A 19203-nucleotide genomic window follows, 5' to 3' on the forward strand; every position below is an offset into this window, starting at 1 on the left:
GTGATATTTTGAAAGACCATGTGCCTACCATCTATAGCTACAGTATTTACACAATTTTATAATGCTAATAAGTTAAGAGAACATTTAAGACTTTAAACCATAAAGGCATAGCTAGCATGCAGAACATACACTTCATAAGATAAATTTGTCCATTCAAGTCGGCTTGGGAACATGTAATAAAGGAGGTGTGTCCGTAGGGTTCCCTGTATCCACTTAGGCATTTTGATCTGTCACTGACTGGGCAACAGTTGTAACTTGTTACTTCTTTTAGTTTAATGTATAAATATGTGGGTGTATGTTTGTGTCTTTTTATGAGAATGAGAAGCAAAGAATATAAAATATTTCATAATGCTATAGTATTAAATCATATTTCTGCCATTTATAATGAATGGTAAATGTTTTTATAATGCTATTGTACATTTACGGAATGCTTTGATAAATAAGATATTGATGATTAGAAAAGAAATTTGTGATATTTAAGCAACATAACGTTCTAAAGCCTAGGAAAAGTTAGAAACAGAGCAGGTGATAATGTGAGTAAGTGCAAAGTGAATGTTTTAAAATAAATAGCACTTGGTTGACCTGATGTCAGAACCGGAGACAAGGGTGTGTGTTTGTCAATATATCCTTCATGTTTTACAGACTCCTAAGGGAACAAGGGAAGATACAATTTCACCTTTTCTGTGCCAAAACATTTTAATTATATCTTCTTCCAGCTACAGCGGTTCAGTAACCAAGGAGCTGACATTGATGCATGTGTTGATAAAGCTGCAAACATTCAAAATGAGATTAACAAAGATTTTGAGCAAAGGGTGACAGCTAATTTTGCACAGTATTCTGCATCTAATTCAGGCCAGCGTTATAATAGAATATTTTATAACTGTTTTGTTATTCAAAAGGACTTTTATGATGCATTTGTGTTTGTGGATATCTTTGTAGCATACTCAAAAATTATCTATCCTATGGCTTAAAACTATTTGCATCTGTGTTATAATGCTGAAACAATATTAAAGGGAAAAAACCCCTCTTATAATAAGTTTTTTTTGTAATTGTACTTTATCCTTGGAACTCTTTGCGTTTACCTTAATTTATCCCGGTACACTAGCTAGGGAAGATATAGAGATGACAAACATATATTTTCTAATATTGCTTAGTATGCACTAATACAATGACCGAGAAAAGTTATATTCAACTTATTTAATTAATAAAACTGTAGTTTCTTTATGTTCTTGAGCTTCTTTGAGCACATTTCAGTGTATTTCTTTTCTCTTCTATTCTCTACTTGAAAGCAGCAGACAGTCTTCTTTCACTTTTCTTTTTGTTTGTGAAATTTTCTTTTCTTTTTTTTTTTATCCACTCTCTTCTCCATCTGCTTTCACTTTTGTTTGCTTGGGCCGTCTCTCATCCCAACTTGATAATGAGGAATGCAGTGTGACCCTGACCTCTATCAGCCCATGCATGACCTTCTGACTCTACCATATAACCTTTGACCTTCTCTTTGACAGGTTGATTAATTACCCTGTGTTATGATTTATGAGTAAGTGCTATGTAAAAATAATAGACAACAGGTGGTCCTCCGAAAACTTTTTGTGGCATGTTTTCTTTTACTGACTAACTTGATGAGCTATTTGAAGTTGGAAACTTACTGGGATAATCTATGTTGGTTCACATTATGGTATTTTTATACCATGGAACACAACATTAGAATTTAGGGAGCTACAAGTCAAAGCATGGTCATGACAAACATTTTACAAAATATTAGCAGGGTGCTGATACCTAAATGCAATTGGGAAGAAGCACAAAACAGAATCAAGTGACATTTCAGGCGTTTCAGTCCCAGGTCACGTCTTGAGAAAATTGCTGAAATAATGGAGGGGGCATTTTTCAAGCAGAGCTGCAGCTCCAACAGCTATGTTTACTTTAACGCTTCACTAGTGACTTCTGATTGGTTGTCATGACCTCATCTCACTGTTGCACCTAGGATGTTGCAACAGTGACATATACATACCCTTCTTGAGAAAAAGATGAGAAGAAACACAACATACATCTTTCAGAAAAGATGAATGGACAGTGGTTTGTCCATTTCAACCATGGGTTGATGTAGTTTATAGATAAGACACTTGGGGTTTCATTTCCCTTGAGGATGAGCACCTATCTTCTTTCAAACCAAGCAGATAGAATGCTGAACGTGAAAAATATGATTGATAAATCTGTGTAAAATGATCTCTTACAGAGCCTTGCCTGAAGACCAAAACAGATAGTTCCGTAGGTCAAAGGATTCTACTCTGGCCCCTGACCTCTTTGGTCACATGTGGCTTTGCAGTATTGGCAGGTTAATATGTAGAGCTGAGTACTTTCAGCTGATTTTTTATGTAGCCAACCACAAGAGATTTGAAAAGATGTAGAATTTGCTCCCATTTTCCGATTTCCTTATAATTGGTAATTAATAGGCAAATTAACTTGGATAAATCTTCAGTTTTGGCAAGGTTTCATTGGGGTCAAAAGTACATTCTGTTTCTGGCCAGGCATTTTAAAATTTTATCTATTTGTAGAATCTTCTCCATAAGTACATTTCTGTACTGATTTAATTTCTTAAGCAAGATTTCCTCTTTGGTTCTTTGTGTTTGGCATCACCTGTCTGTTCTAGACCTCTGACCTAAGCCATCATTTGTTGATTGAATGATAAATGAACTATTATTTATTAGTAAGTGCATCTATAGACTTCAAAGTAAAGGAGGCCCAGAGGCCTGTGTATTCTGTTTAAATCACAGCAAGCACTGTGATGAATAAAATGCTATGTCAAGAAATAAAATTTGGGGAGTTTCTGATTAAGATCCCATGGTTTATACCTTATAAACACAGGTTTAATAATGAAACTATAGTTATAGCTACAAAAGGGTAGAAAATAGGATGAGGTAAATTAAAGAGCTAAAGCTTACTTTTACCAATATCTGTCGTCTTGATCACCTTGATCTTCTATTAGACTGTGCAATCAAACATAAGAGTTAATTAACAACTTTATGTATGCTTTGTCTCTTGAAATGTTGGATATTGGAATTGATTTGGGTGAATCATTACAAAAGATGCCAGAAGTTTTATTTATTTAGTTGTAGAATGTTAGATAATCAGTTTGATCACTTTATCTTGGTAAAGATAACAGAACTTTCCATGTACATTTGAAATGACCTAAATTTTCATCTTAGGAGAAATTTAGCATGCTTAAGGAATAATTAAATTAAAAATACTTCAATATAAAATGTTTAATGTTCTAAGCATTAATTGTGGAGATCTCCTTTGGAGTGGCAGTGCACAGTTCTTTTATGATATTATATTTGATGCCTGGTTTTATAGAGTAGTTTTGTAAAACTTTACGGGTACATTTGTTAAAGGTTAAACTAGGATCTCTTCTTACTTATTTCTGTTTGTACTGATTGAGTTACTTGGGACAGAAAGAATTGATTTTTAAAATGGTGTTTATTCTCTTTTTTTAAGATATAAATTGATATCATTCTATTTAAAACAGTTAAATTTAACTACTGGTTTGTGGTCTGCTTTGTTTACTCTGACTATTTACTTTGACTCCTTAGTTTACATATATTAATGTTAACATGGAAAAACTCTTTGTAGCTTTATTACGTAAAAGGATTTTTTGGACAATGTTCACATGTGGCAGAGAAAAAGAGGAAAAGATGAAGTTTTACTACATATCTTTAGGTGGGATAGTTAACTTTTTTTGTTGCTCCAGCTTTCTCCTACTCATAAAATGGTTATGAATGGTCTCTGTGAATATTGCATTAATTATCAGGAAAATTTTATTTGAAAAATGTAAGTTTTTTACAGAATAGTAATTGAATTTGAAACAGAGACATTTATTAAAATTAGCTCTCATTTCCACAGAAAATGTTCCTGAATATTTTTTGATTGTTATTCCATTAATTAAATTTGCAGATGAAATATCTAAATGATAAAATATTTTCTGAATAAATCAAATGTTTAAAGAGAAGCATTCATTGTCGAAATTTATATGATAAAAATTCTTTAATTGATTTATATAGTCATGATTTAAAAATAGAATCATTTTTCATCTGTTGATGCCTTGGTGAAAAATTGACATTGTGTCTTTATAAAATTGGAGAAATGAGTCATGTAATTTTCAGTTACATAATCGATAACTTAGACAAATACTACTACTTTGATGATTTATGTGTTTCTGGTTTTTATACTTATTTAGATGGGACATGTCAAATTTCATAGTTCATTTAAAATCAAGTAGGCACAATAATTTCTCAATCTATGATTTGCAAAAATTGAAGTAAAAACTTCTGCTCAAATAAATCTGGCATTATGCAAATATTATTTCTAGTGATTAAATTATAAACTAGGGTGATAGTTTTCTCATTTTTGGTGACTATAAATTTTGTCTAAAGAATTTACCTTTATTTGGAGTTTATTCATTGTGCAAAGATGATGTTCATGTTCTATCAATTTATTAAAGTCCCACTTTGTTACCTTGCATTTGAAATTTTTCATATTATCATTAAAATGTAATATATCACTATTTTCGTCTCTAAGAATTCTGAGATTCTGTTTTGGTCTTGCTAACCCTAACTCTTGTAAGTATGAAAGGCTGTGTGTGTGTGTGTGTGTGTGTGTGTGTGTGTAAAGTTCAGTTCACTCAGAGAAGGCAGGGAAGAAACATGACAGGAGACCACTTACTCACGGTACAGAATCTAGTAAGGAGGCAATTTTCTTTTTGGCCTATGGTGACCTTTTTTGACTATGTTCCTTACACCAGAGGCAGTGTACTGAATGCCTCTATTTCAGCCTGTTTAGCAGAGTGCAACAGTGTTCTTTAACTTACTTTTGGTGGGAGGAGAAGTTATAGCTGAAATTTGAGAAGGGCGTGAAAAGTTGTAAGAGGCACAAGGAAGAGGGGTAGGAACTTCCTTCAAATGTGATTTTAATAACTAGTCAAGTGTGTCCAACTGTAGAAAATCACCGAGTGACAATATGTCTACCTGACAGTGATCACAATGAATTACAAGACTTTTGAATAGCTATACAGATTAGAATAAAGTAGAACCAAATAAAATATCTTTTGTTGGTAAAACTTTGACTTACCAGCTAAGAAACTTAAAAAAAACCATCTTGTCTTGTGTTTTGTTAACGAACATTTAAATTAAAAAATTTGTAAAGTGCCTTATAAGCCTTTCATGAACAAGGTATGAAAGGTTTTATTTAAACACATATTGAGGAATATGTGGTATTTTGTTTATCAGTTTGGTATATATTATTATATAGTTTTCATATGTGTAAGACAACTATATCTTAATTAACAGCCCTATCACTAAAATCAAAACTTCAGTGATCTTGAAAATCTCCAAACTATATCATGGTTTTAGACAATAATATCAACTGATTAGGGGGGAAACTGAAACAATCCCAACGAAGTTTGTATGTAGTTTGTGAAATCAACTATTAAAAAAGCCAACAATGTGTAGCAATGTAGCATATTTAAAAATAAGGACAATTGAGTCTATGCTAATATTGGCTTGTATTACTGCTCTCAGCTTTTTTTTTTTTTAATTATCATATGTTTGGTTTGGCAAAAAACAATTACATTTAAACTTGATGTAGAAGATTCTACAGTTACAGTTTTTGGAAAAGTATGTACTTTTTTTTTTTTTTTTTTAGTAAGGATGATAATTTTTTAAGCTTTATTTTTAAGAGCTCTTATTTTTTAAACATAATATAACACATGTTTTAAGTATGACCTTACAAGATTTTACCAGACAAAATAGGGACACCCACAGTAGAGAATTGAATAGAAAAGACAAGATATAAATAGCTTCAAAATTTTGTGTGGCTTGTTAGTGGTAATTGTTTATCCTCTATTTTCTCATGGTTAGATTATTCCATCAGTTACAATATAAATGCCAAAAGTTTCCTTAATTATAACTATAGAAAGGTTTGCCTTGCTAGAATTAAGTCAGACAGGAAAACATGTTTTTAAAACTTTAAAAAAAGTTTAATAGCTCAATAAGCTGTATTTTAAATTCTGGAACTTGTTTCCTGGTACTAGTTCTTAATAAAGAGAAAATTTTATGGTAGCTGAAAAATAAAAGAAATTTCAGGATTAAAAACTTTGTTCCATACATTATAGTAAGACATTATTTTGTTTTGTGATTTGCGTGCCTTCCTGAAAGAAGAGAGGTGAAAAAAATCCAGTATGCACAGGTAGACATTCTGTGTTCCTGATAATAAAGACATGTAAATCTGTAGGCTGTTTACTCCTTGTTAATTGCTTATTTTTTTAAGTTCAAACAAATAAAAAATACTCATTAAAGTGCAATTGTAAAGGAACAGAAATCCAGCAAAATGTGGTTGGAATTGTAAACTTCAATTTCAAAGAGGTTATTTTCTCAAAATATGTATTATAAATATTTATGTGGTTTGAAAGTGTATAATTTGATAATTTATTTGAATCATTTTGGGGGTTCTGGGAGATCTAGTACTTTTTTAATTTAAGCTTTATTATTTTAATGTGTTACAATTATGTCTTTTTGATCTTATAGACAGTCTGTGCTTATTTCTACACAATACAGGCAAATAATTTTAAATCACTTTCTGTTGGAGAAATTAAAACTATAATCTATTATAAAGGAATATTTTAGTGAATATGTAACTATATTAAATCACTGAGATTTTAAGAATGTTTTTATGAATTGTAATGATTTCTAATATTAAATTATGCTGCCTTTTTTGCTTTCAAAACAGGAAGGATATGGAGTAATAGTACTGAATCCCAATGAAAACTATATTGAAGTAGAAAAGCCGAAGATACATGTACAGTCATCTTCTGATAGTTCAGATGAACCAGCAGAAAAACGGGAAAGAAAAGATAAAGTCTCTAAAGAAACAAAGAAGCGACGTGATTTCTATGAGAAGTATCGTAACCCCCAAAGGGAAAAAGAAATGATGCAGTTGTATATCAGAGTAAGTAATAAGCAAGATCATTACTTTCCTTCATTATTTCCTTTTCCTTTTCTTTTTAAACCACAACAGCAACTAACATTTATTGAAAATCTTCCATGTGTTCAGACCTGTTCTAAGCAATTTTACATTCCTTTTCTTTATTTATAATTTATTTTTTTAAATTATTTTTTTTATTTTTTTAAGTGTTAATTTTTAAATTTTTAAAGATTTATTTCCCAAGGGTGTTATTTGAAATGTTTTCTGTTTTTTATTCAAAGTAACATTCTTATTTCAGTGTGATATTTTATTTAAGTCTCAAAATCAATTAATAATACACTGTACAAACATCAGTCTTCGTCTTGGGTGGTTATAGTTTTAATGCATTGTTTTCCTATGAGCAATCATCCATCCACAGTTTCTCAGCTTAACTTCTGAAGGCTGATGGAGGGAGGAAGAGTAATTAATATCTTAATAAATATTTAAGCTAGAATAGTTTAGGAATAGTGTAATGAGGGAACTCTGTCCTTTGCTCTTTTCTTATCCAGTGAACCTTTGCACTTTGTAATGCTAGCAGCATGGGATCGTTATAGCAGTGCTGCCCAAGGAGTTCTAATTCTATAGGGGGCACAAACAATTTTATTTGCCCTTTGACACATTCTGCTTGATACACCACTGTGCATTACATATATGTGACAGATTCATGGAATTTTCAAAGCCCTTATTATGGGTGCTAGAAATATAATTTAATAGTACAGTATGTCTCAAATGCTATTGGGTAAGTAAAATAGTAAATTGATATGTTCTTCAAAAGTGAGCAATTCAGAACATTTAAATATAGACACTTTAACATTTTATAAATTATACTGTGAGATAGTAATAAAGTTTCAGATTATTCAACTTGAGCTATTTTTACATTTACTTTAAAACTCATTAGTAAAATATTTCATACCACCTTTGAGGCAAAATATGTAGCTTTCTAAGTTACTTTCTTTATTTTACTCCTAGTTCATGGCATAATTGCTATACTTTTGGGAGTTGTACTCCAAACATTCAAGACATTTGATTATAGGTCCGTCTGTTGAGTAAGTTAGGACAGTTAAGCAGCATATAAATTCTCAGGACCCCCAAAAATATATCCAGATCAAGACTACCTAAAGCATGTCATACAATGCGTCAAGCAAAAGTTAGGCAGATTACAATATTTAAATTTCTGAAAAGCATCTCACTATTTAATATATTGTTTGAAAAACAAAAACAATGATTAGATTTGGAATTCATAAGTAGCTTGCTCATGTAGTTATATTACTGCCTTTCTTCACCATGACTGCATCAGGGTCCTGATGTCACCTCCTTCTCTTTCGGTTGTCCTGAGCTTCCTAATTAATGTGATCCAGTCTGTCAACCACCATCTTAAGATAGAATTTTTAAAAAATTCCCCCTTATATCTGGATTCCAAAAATGAATTGTATAAGTTTTTGAAATATACAAATCACTCGCAATATTCAGTTTCCTATGTGAAATGCAAACAAAAAGTGATTTTGCGTATTAAGTTTTTTACTTCTTAAACAGTTTCTTTTATTTGCCTATGATATGTACAGATTAAGCATCTATTTCTGACATCTGTCTTTTAAGTTTTATTTCTTTTCTATTTTCTCTTTATCATGTCACTATTGCTTTAATTTTTCTCTTTTGTTCTCTTGTATGTGTGCATTTTCTTTATTCTTTTTTCACGTCTGTTTTGTTTATTTCTGCATCTATTTTTTTCTTATACCAAGGGAAAAAAATCTTTTTATGTTGCTTCATTAAGATCTACCTTTCCCTTTGTCTCTTGTTCTTTGTTTTATCTCTTCTACACTCCTGCTATTTTTACTTCTTATCATGTCTTTTTGCCTCTTTTTATCTTGTCCCATTTCACTCATCTAGGTTTTCATTGAAAGCACTAAGAGACAAAAATAGACTCATGTAGGGCTTCCCTGGTGGCGCAGTGGTTGAGAGTCCGCCTGCTGATGCAGGGGACGCGGGTTCGTGCCCCAGTCTGGGGCACATGCCGCGGAGCGGCTGGACCCGTGAGCCATGGCTGCTGAGCCTGCACGTCCGGAGCATGTGCTCCGCAACAGGAGAGGCCACAACAGTGAGAGGCCTGCGTACCGCAAAAAAAAAAAAAAAAAAAAAAATAGACTCATGTAGATAACACAGCTTTATAGCTGATAGTCTTAGTTATGAATGTTATTTTTCTTAATAAACACCCTTTCTCTTAAAATCTTCCAGAATTGTGCAAAATAGCAGAGCTAAGCTGACACTCTTCAAACATACTTCTAGATAGTAAGGCATGATCCTGTAGTGGGAAAGAGAATAATGGTTCATCTTGTGTCAGGTGCCTTAATCCTTAGGTAATTTTGATCCACTCAAGAAGTGACTTCTAGTACTCTCCTTTCCTCTACATATCTCCAAATATGTATTTGTAATTTTCAGACACAGAGCATGTATGTGATGAGGATGAATTAACTTTTATTTATATACTTCTTAACCATTTACATTTTGAAATCAATCATCTATTCTTTGGAACAACCCCATGAGCTAGGTAAATCAAATAATTTCACCCTTATTTTATAGTTAAAGAAACTGATGCATAGATGGTACATTTTTATCTAGGATCACATAACTACTAAATGATGGAACTAAGTGTTAAAACCAATGCTTCTGATTACTGTAGATTCTTGCTCTCTTTCCTCTTTACCACATTGTTCTAACTGGTTGAAAATAAAATATGTATCTGAAATATGAAAATTAAACCAATTATAATAAAAGCATGATATGATACAGTAAACTACATTTGATGATTATATAGATTTTTGACCACTTATCATTTAATGGACACTAGTAAATGTCAGTAAACAATTTATTTATAGTTTGTTTATAATATATAAATAATAATGTTAACACATTGACCAGGGGATTTTTGCAGAAACTAATGCCTGTGGCCGCAATACATCTCCAGTCAAAAATGTGTTAAAAAATTTAATATGATCAATAATATTGATCCCATTTTACAGATGAGGAGACTAAGAGTCAATACTTAGTAAATTTCCTGAGGTCACATAGCTCTTAACGTAAGGTCCATGGGGCAGGGGCTTAGTCTGTTTTTTTCATTGCTGTAACCCAGAGCCTAGAACAGAACCATAATAATAAATATTTGTAGAACAGAGCCTTCATAATAATTTTTTATTTGATAAATAAGATGGTAGAACCAGGATTAAAATCCCAAACTACTGCTGCTTTTTCTAATATGTCTTGCATTATTAAAGCATACTACTTGATCTTCTGTGAGGAAACATTCAAAGAAACCAAAACGAAGAAAAATTACATTGTTAATCCCCTACCCAATCCAGTAACTGAGAAGACATTCTGAAAATTAATGATAAAAAATCGGTTTGTCATGATTTATTTGATACCTTGATTGACCTATACATTTTCATCTGAATATATAAAGGTGAGATACCCTATTTTCTTTTTTAGCTATATCATCATGATGCTAAAATTATGGATGAAAATGGAAATATTTATGCCAACCTATTGCTATTTCTGTTTTACACACTTGCTCATAAGAGTACAGCCAGGCTATTGTACTTGCTCTACCCTGTATACACTTTGTGCTTTATGGGATCTGTAACTTTGCTTTTCTGTTCTTTCCCTTAATCCAGATTCTATCCATGTTGTAGTGCCCAGCTGAAATCCCACTCATCCACACCCATCATATTCAGTGACCTCTCCTTAGTAAGACTGTTGGGAGTTGTCATGATTAGTTAACTTGTATGGAATTTATCATGTTCTATCTTGAGCTATCTCTTCTGTCTCATAATATTATTATCAATTTATCTTTTACACCTTTCCACTATAGCCCTACAATCCTTTGAGCATGCTTTATAGATTTTGGAATTGCATATCAATCCTTATGAATAAGCAGATAGGAGCCAGTTTTTATAGTAGTACAGTGCATACTGCGAGAAAGTCAGGAACTGATGCTAAATCTACTCACTAGGATCCAATCCCCTGGAAGGAGACCAAAGCAAAAAGACTAGGCCTTAGTCTAGAGATACCTAGATAATGTGACTTGCAGCATAGGAATGAGGGTTTTTCTGGTATCAAACTGTACCATAAGAGGACAAATATTCAGACTAAAGAAGAAGATCAGTAAAAGAACTTTATAGTATGTAGGTGGAATATAGGCAAAAGTGATTTGATACTGATCTATGTAATATTGTGTTAGAATTGCTTGAATATATCTTCCCTAAGAAACTTAGTTGTGGACTGTAGTGATAGGAAGTAAAATAGAGGGATTAGACTTAGAACATTAAAAAAAATAAAGCTACTAGAAGTGGAGGGGGAAGGGAGATCATATGGCCACAGAAGGAAAAATCCAAATGTGGAGGAGACATTTAGAGAATAGGAATCTTGGCAGAGCCTGGCATTACACATTGAAGATACTCAAATATTTATGGATTGATTGCTTGTTGACATCCATCAAAAAACTTATTCCTTAACACGCAAGATATTTGGTGTCTAGTTTTCTGACTGATTTTTTTCAGCATTCCTGTGAATTTTTGCAATTGTTCAGAAACAGCCAGCTCTGATAAACTGAAGCTTTCTTTTAAAAAAAATCTGTTTTTGATGCTCTGACTTGGACTATGTCCAAAATATTGCTGAAGGCTAATAAGTATCCTTTCTTCTCCTCTGTACCTCTTCTTTTCCGTGCAAATGCCACAGGAAGTCATTTTTATCTAGTGATTTAGCAACCAAATTCAACTCATTTATATTTCAATCAATGATTGTTTAATCTCTGAAACCATTTTATTTTCCTAGAATATTCAAGTATTTGACTTTTCTTTCTCTGGCATCCAGTAAATAGCCAAAATCTGTGAAATTTTTGCAAATATCTAGTATACACCAGCAGAAATAAAGTAGAATCCAGGCCTAAAACTTTAAGATTAGCAAAGTATAGTTTTATTTTACTTACTAAATGAGTATAAATAGACGTGACTAACTATTGGATTATGTAGCACATTTCTGATGCATTAGGAGCAGAGCTTGAGAGATCAAAATACTTCGTCTTTCATGTGGCAACTTTCCTTAACTATGAAATAATGTACTTTCTGGCATATATTATGGCTTATTAAGGGGATTGATTTGGTCTAGGCAATAAACATCATGTCAGACATGCCTGGCAGGAAAACCTGCTTAATATGTTTTGTAATAAGATGAAACTTTTTGTTCTCGGAAACATCTGCCAACTGAATTCAAGAGTGAAGACAGAAAATGTCATCAATTTAGTGGTAATCCTATAAATTTAGTTTCTTTTTGAGCAACACACATCAAGACACACAAAATTCCCAGTGTTAATCACCACTGGTATAGTACTTTGCAAAATGATGAAACAAAAACATTTTATTTTTATATAATGTGTTAATTAATTCATAATGAATTTTAATATTTCAACTGATAAAATTTTAACAAGCATCTTGCCAACAGATCATTTTTTAAAGCATCTGTTTTTTAATGTGTTGGGTTGAGAACTGAGTCAAATGGCTAAATATGTACATATATTCTTTTTAAAAACATATTTCAACCCCCATAATAATAGATACACTATTTTTCCCCTTAGACCACCAGGGGCTGCTGCTGTTCATATTGAATTTTGTTTTCCTCAGAAACTGAAGACACCAATCACACTACATTTTTCTTTCTTCCTTCTTTTTCCTTAGCCCAAAATCTTTTAAAATATAACTAGAAAGAAAAATGAATAGACTTAGCTAGTAACTAAATAATCAATATAAGAATGTATTATTTTAAACATTTTCTGTATTCTAAGACATCTACATTTTTCCAAATAAACTTAAAACCTGTAGTCATTGAAGGCAGATTGTGATAATAACTCTTTTTATTTCCTATTTTTAGTGCCTGAATAACATTTAGAATCATATCCTTTGCAGAGAGATGGTGTGGAGATGAGATTAGAAGTGCAAAGTCAGATAGACCTGAGCTTGAATCTCAGCTCTTCCACTTAATATAGCGTCACCTCAAACAAGTTAACTTCCTTATGCCTCAGTTTTTTGTCTGAAAAATGGAATGATAATAATATATATAAAGTGAACATAGTATCCGGCACATAGTCTTGGGACTTCTGGGCCAATAAATAACATCCTGTCTTCTCTCAAGTTCAGAATCAATTGAGAAAGAATCCGATTTCAAAATCCCCTTGCAACTTTTGGTACCTTGTACCAAAAATAATACCCCTGTCTTACCCTCCTGGATTTGGAACCCAGTGAACACTATAGCATAGGAATCAGACAGAAGGAGATCAAAACATCAGCTTTGCTAATTGATGTAGTTCAACTGGAAAATGTGGCTTAGATCTACGGCTAAATTCAGACTTCCTAGTGTATTTCCCCCTGAAATGAATTTTCACCTTTCCTCCAAACATCCAGTGTGTCTTTAACATGATAGAAAGCAAGCTGGAATGCATCCTTCCTGCAGCAGATCATTGTTATTACTACTTGCATTTTCTAAGAACTCAATTCAGCAATATTAAAATATAATCATTAAATGTTCACTAAAGCATACATTAGTTTCTTCATTTTAAGGTTTTCATTTAAAAGAGAAGCTCTGATCAAACCTAATTACAGAGAAGATTTCCATAAAATTGTAAAGCTTTGAAAGGGCCATAATTCTATTTCAAATCATCAGAAATTAATCTTTGTATTTTCATGTTTCATGTTACCAAAGCGTAGTAAACACAGTAGATTTTTTTAATAAATATTTGATGAATGCATATTTGAATAAATACTTGCTAACATGAACCTACAAAGCAAAAGAGACAGACCCTTCACTATATAAATCTACTCTTTTTTTTTTTTTTTTTTTTTTGCGGTACGTGGGCCTCTCACTGTTGTGGCCTCTCCCGTTGCGGAGTACAGGCTCCGGACGTGCAGGCTCAGCGGCCATGGCTCACGGGCCCAGCTGCTCCACGGTATGTGGGATCTTCCCGGACCGGGGCCTGAACCCGTGTCCCCTGCATCGGCAGGCGGACTCTCAACCACTGCGCCACCAGGAAAGCCCTAAATCTACTCTTTTGTATTGACTAGCATGAGGTTGAAAGAACTGTGAGACTATGTATATTATGTCTAAACAACACTAACACTCAGAAAATTAGTGCATTGTTCTCTAAATTCAACTAGCAGCCATTTTTAAGTCTACCAAGCATTCTTTGGATGTGGTTAAAAACCAGTCAAAATGAAGAATTAGAAATAAGTAAAATAATTAGATATTTAGATTTGTAACAGAAATTACAGAAAAGACCAAAGCTCTGCATTTAGGGGTTTAGATTGGCCACTGACGAATCTTAGTGGGGGGATTCTGCCATAAATATAAGGTAGTGGAAAGAATAAGAACTTTAGAATCAAAAAGGTGCATGCTGTAACCTTAATTCTCTCGCTTACAAGCTGTGACTTTAGGCAAGTCACCTCTCCTCTCTGAGTTTCAGTTTCTTCATCTGTAAAATAGGGATAATCATAGCTATTAGGCTGTTGTATGGAATGAATGAGGTAAATTAATGTGTATGAAAACAGCCAGTGGGATACCTACTATTCAGTATATCCCCTTTCCTTTCTCTTCCCTCCTTATTCCCTTTCCCTTAGGAAATATGGAGAGAATTACGGCCAGATGACATCTCTCCCAATTAGTTTACATTCAGTTGCTTCTCAAACCTTTTGGTCTCAGGACCCTTTTTCAAATGCTTAAACATTATTAAGGTCACTAAAGGGTTTTTGTTTATATGGGTTACATCTACTGATATTTTCCATAAAAAGAATTAAACCTGAGAAATTTTTAAATATTTATTTTAAAATAACAATAATAAACCTATTATATGATGACATAAATAACATATTTTTATGAGAAATAAGTATATTTTCCAAAACAAAAATCACATAGTGAGATGTGTGACATTTTTTAAAAGTCTCTTTAATGTTTGGCTTAATAAAAGACAGCTGAATTCCTACATGCATCTTGTGATATATTGTCTTTATTGACATTTATTAAGAAAATTTGGCTTCACACAGATATGCATTTGTATAAAGAAGGAGTGTTTTTAAAGGTTTTTTTTTTGTGTGGTACGTGGGCCTCTCACTGTTGTGGCCTCTCCCGTTGCGGAGCACAGGCTCCGGATGTGCAGGCTCAGCGGCCATGGCTCACAGGCCTAGCCGCTCCGCGGCATGTGGGATCTTCCCGGACCGGGGCACGAACCCGTGTTCCCTGCATCGGCAGGCGGACTCTCAACCACTGCGCCCCCAGGGAAGCCCCTAAAAGGTTTTTCAGATAATTATATATATTCTTCTTTGATGCTATACCAACATTCAACAAGAGGTAATAGTTTCTTAAAGATTAGTTGCTGTGTGAATCTAAAACACATCAGTGAGCATTGCATACTCTGTTTTATGGAAATCCATTGGTCTTTGTTGTACTTTGAATGGATCTTTTACCCATGAATGACTTTATAACATCTTGTATTGGTCATTTGGAAAATATTGTTTCACTGAGCTATACAGATCTTCCAAATGTTGACATATTTTATTATGTAGTATCAAAAATTCCTATCTATTACTGTTCCTACCAATCTCATCCACAAAGCTTTTAAGAATTGAAAAACTATCAAGCTTATCAAGGAGTGTACAAGTTGCCCCAAATTTTAATTTTATCAAGAAAGCTCAATTTTTATTAGTGACAAATATTGTCAGTTGTTTTCCTTAAACTATCAGGCTTTGTTCATTTCAAGAAAATGGCTTCCAAATGCCCAAATCTGAATCATAGTTTGTTTCTCAACCTTACAAGTAAAGATGGTGTTCCATTAAAAAAGTGGCTGCTTTAGCTCACAACTCAATTAATTGCACAACTAGTTTTTCTCCAGACAACCATCATAACATAATTTGGTTTGCAGGTGCTTTATGCATTCCTTCTATTCATCACTCAGAATATTAAACAGACATATGCTCAGGGGTTGAGATTTAATAAAAGTAGTTTTTCTGCTTCATCAACATCTTTAAGCAAACTTTCTTTTTTTTCCCCTGAGTATATGGTAGTGAATAATACAATGACTACTAGAGTTTAGAACAGCTACAGTGATCTGTGCTAATTCACAACAGTTTTAATTCTCCATTGTTTTCAACTGTTAATGCAAATGCTAACACAGTGAAAAAGACAAATAATGTCTTAGTATTATTATGCAGACCGCCTGAAAGGGTCTGTGGAAACCCCAGAGGTTTGCTGACCACATTTCTAGAACCATTGGTCTACATCTCTTTTCTGGAGTAAGCGTAGAATCAACAAAAGCAAGCAGTTTAGATTAGGATAAGAACCATTTTTTTTCAGTTCTTGTTTTAGGCAGTATAAAACTAGAACAATATAAGCAGCTATGTAACCTGAAATAGAGAAACTAGAACAGAGTAGGACTGGTTTATTAAGGCATTTGGTGCTATCCAGTATGAACTTTTCTCATCTGGACTCAGCAAGCACTATGTCTAGACTGCTTCACCTGTTCTCTGCCCCGTGCCATCCCCTTTCATTGAAACTAACATGTCAAGTCCACAGTGACCAGGTCAGTGGAATTTGAGGATTTAGAATTTGTTGTCTACTGCTCTTCCCCAAAAATAAAAGACCCTGGAGAATCACATGCCCAATTGGGGTTTTAGCAACTACAGCTTTCATTCTCTTCTTTTCCCTAAAATGAGTGGCCTCTTGCTTCCCAGGAAAGCTCAAATATTTATCCCTGCTATCCAGCTGGGGTCTATTTTATTACCATATTCTACTTGTTCTTTACTGGTGCTATCTCTCTGTTACTGGTGCTGTCTTCCTGTTTTATGTTTTCTTTACTTTGCATTAGAATGATTCTAGAGTAGTTAAGAACTGGGTTTCTGGTGTTTGGCAACATGTATACTAGATTTTGCAAATAGTCTTCACTCAGTAAATATTAGTTAGAAATATTGTATATAATATCCTTGATTTACAGTCCACTTGCACCTGTCATTGACTCTCTTTCCATTTGTGAAGCCATGCTCCTCTTAGCTCTCCAAATTGGGTTCCTCTTATTTCTTGTCTAAGAAAACATTTGACAGTAACTGTCTAAACTACAATTGGATTCCCCATGCTTCTGTTTGGCTTTGATCATGAATCACTTTGGTCATGTTCACAACTTCCACCCCCTTCTTGGGAAAAGGGGACAATTTAAGACCCTCTGACCCCAACTCCTTCCCCCCTTGAGCATCCATTTGTATAGTTAGAAGTAGTTGTCATCATTTGTTTGTTCGTGTAATCCTCATAATTGTCTTATGTATTACCCTGACTTTACACATCCTTAAATGAGACTCAGAAATGTAAATAGACTTACTCATAGTTACATATCTAATAAGAGTAACTAAACCAAGGTTTGAGCCCCAGTCTGTCTGACTGCAAAGCCTCTGTTTTTCCCACTGTACTACATTGCCAATAATGAACATTTCCTACAACTGATTCTCTAAGAATTCTCTGTATGTATGTGAAATATATATACATGAGTGAAAGGATAAATGGATCGTTCTTGGATTGCAGGCAATTGCTCTAATCAGAATAGTATTTCCCACATGCAACAGTTTATTCAAAGACCGTACTTAGAGGATTACAATGGTTAGATATATTGGGTGTAGAATTTGCGACCCACATTCTCTCCTTGAGAGTAAGACACCCTTACACATTTTTTTGTGACATCTTTATTGGACTATAATTGCTTTACAGTGTTGTGTTAGTTTCTGCTGTATAACAAAGTGAATCAGCTATATGCATATGTATATCCCCATATCCACTCCCTCTTGCATCTCCCTCCCACCCTCCTTATCCCACCCATCTAGGTGGTCGAAAACCACTGAGTTGATCTCCCTGTGCTATGCAGCTGCTTCCCACTAGCTATCTATTTTACATTTGATAGTGTATATATGTCCATACCACTCTCTCACTTCATCCCAGCTTACCCTTCCCCCTCCCTGTGTCCTCAAGCCTATTCTCTACATCTGTGTCTTTATTCCTGTCCTGCCCCTAGGTTCATCAGAACCTTTTTTCTTTCAGATTCCATATATGTGTGTTAGCATATGGTATTTGTTTTTCTCTTTCTCACTTACTTCACTCTGTATGACAGACTCTAGGTCCATCCACCTCACTACAAATAACTCAATTTCGTTTCTTTTTATGGCCGAGTAATATTACGTTGTATATATGTGCCACATCTTCTTTATCCATTCATCTGTCGATAGACACTTAGGTTGCTTCCATGTCCTGGCTATTGTAAATAATGCTGCAGTGAAAACTGTGGTACATGGCTCTTTTTGAATTATGGTTTTCTCAGGGTATATGCCTAGTAGTGTGATTGCTGGGTCATATGGTAGTTCTACTTTTAGTTTTCTAAAAGACCTCCAGACTGTTCTCCATAGTGGCTGTATCAATTTATATTCCCACCAACAGTGCAAGAGGGTTCCCTTTTCTCCACACCCTCTCCAGCATTTATTGTTTGTAGATTTTTTGATGATGGCCATTCTGACCAGAGTGAGGTGATACCTCATTGTAGTTTTGATTTGCATTTCTCTAATGATTAGTGATGTTGAGCATCTTTTCATGTGTTTGTTGGCAGTCTGTATATCTTCTTTGGAGAAATGTCTCTTTAGTTCTTCTGCCCATTTTTGGATTAGGTTGTTTATGTTTTTAATATTGAGCTGCATAAGCTGCTTGTGTATTTTAGAGATTAATCCTTTGTCAGTTGCTTCATTTGCAAATATTTTCTCCCATTCTGAGGGTTGTCTTTTCGTTTTAATGTTTCCTTTGCTGTGCAAAAGTTTTTAAGTTTCATTAGGTCCCATTTGTTTATTTTTGTTTTTATTTTCATTTCTCCAGGAGGTGGGTCAAAAAGGATCTTGCTGTGATTTATGTCATAGAGTGTTCTGCCTATATTTTCCTCTAAGAGTTTTATAGTGTCTGGCCTTACATTTAGGTCTTTAATCCATTTTGAGTTTATTTTTGTGTATGGTGTTAGGGAGTGTTCTAATTTCATTCTTTTACATGTAGCTGTCCAGTTTTCCCAGCACCACTTACTGAAGAGACTGTCTTTTCTCCATTGTATATTCTTGCCTCCTTTATCAAAGATAAGGTGACCACATG

At 33.7% G+C, this 19203-nt stretch overlaps 1 protein-coding gene across 2 annotated transcripts in view; it reads left to right on the forward strand.

The window, feature by feature from the left end:
• The window catches only part of ARB2A (ARB2 cotranscriptional regulator A), a gene marked incomplete at both ends in the record, with an annotated part of 387052 nt that overhangs the window by 138489 nt on the left and 229360 nt on the right, over nt 1-19203 (forward strand). For both annotated transcript variants that reach the window (XM_079701776.1, XM_079701777.1), the window contains one exon: nt 6778-6996. In XM_079701776.1, the coding sequence (XP_079557902.1) occupies nt 6778-6996 (219 nt within the window). The remainder of the gene's footprint in view (nt 1-6777; nt 6997-19203) is intronic.

Source organism: Hyperoodon ampullatus, assembly GCF_949752795.1.
Source record: "Hyperoodon ampullatus genome assembly, chromosome: 4".
NCBI classification, from domain to species: domain Eukaryota; kingdom Metazoa; phylum Chordata; class Mammalia; order Artiodactyla; family Ziphiidae; genus Hyperoodon; species Hyperoodon ampullatus.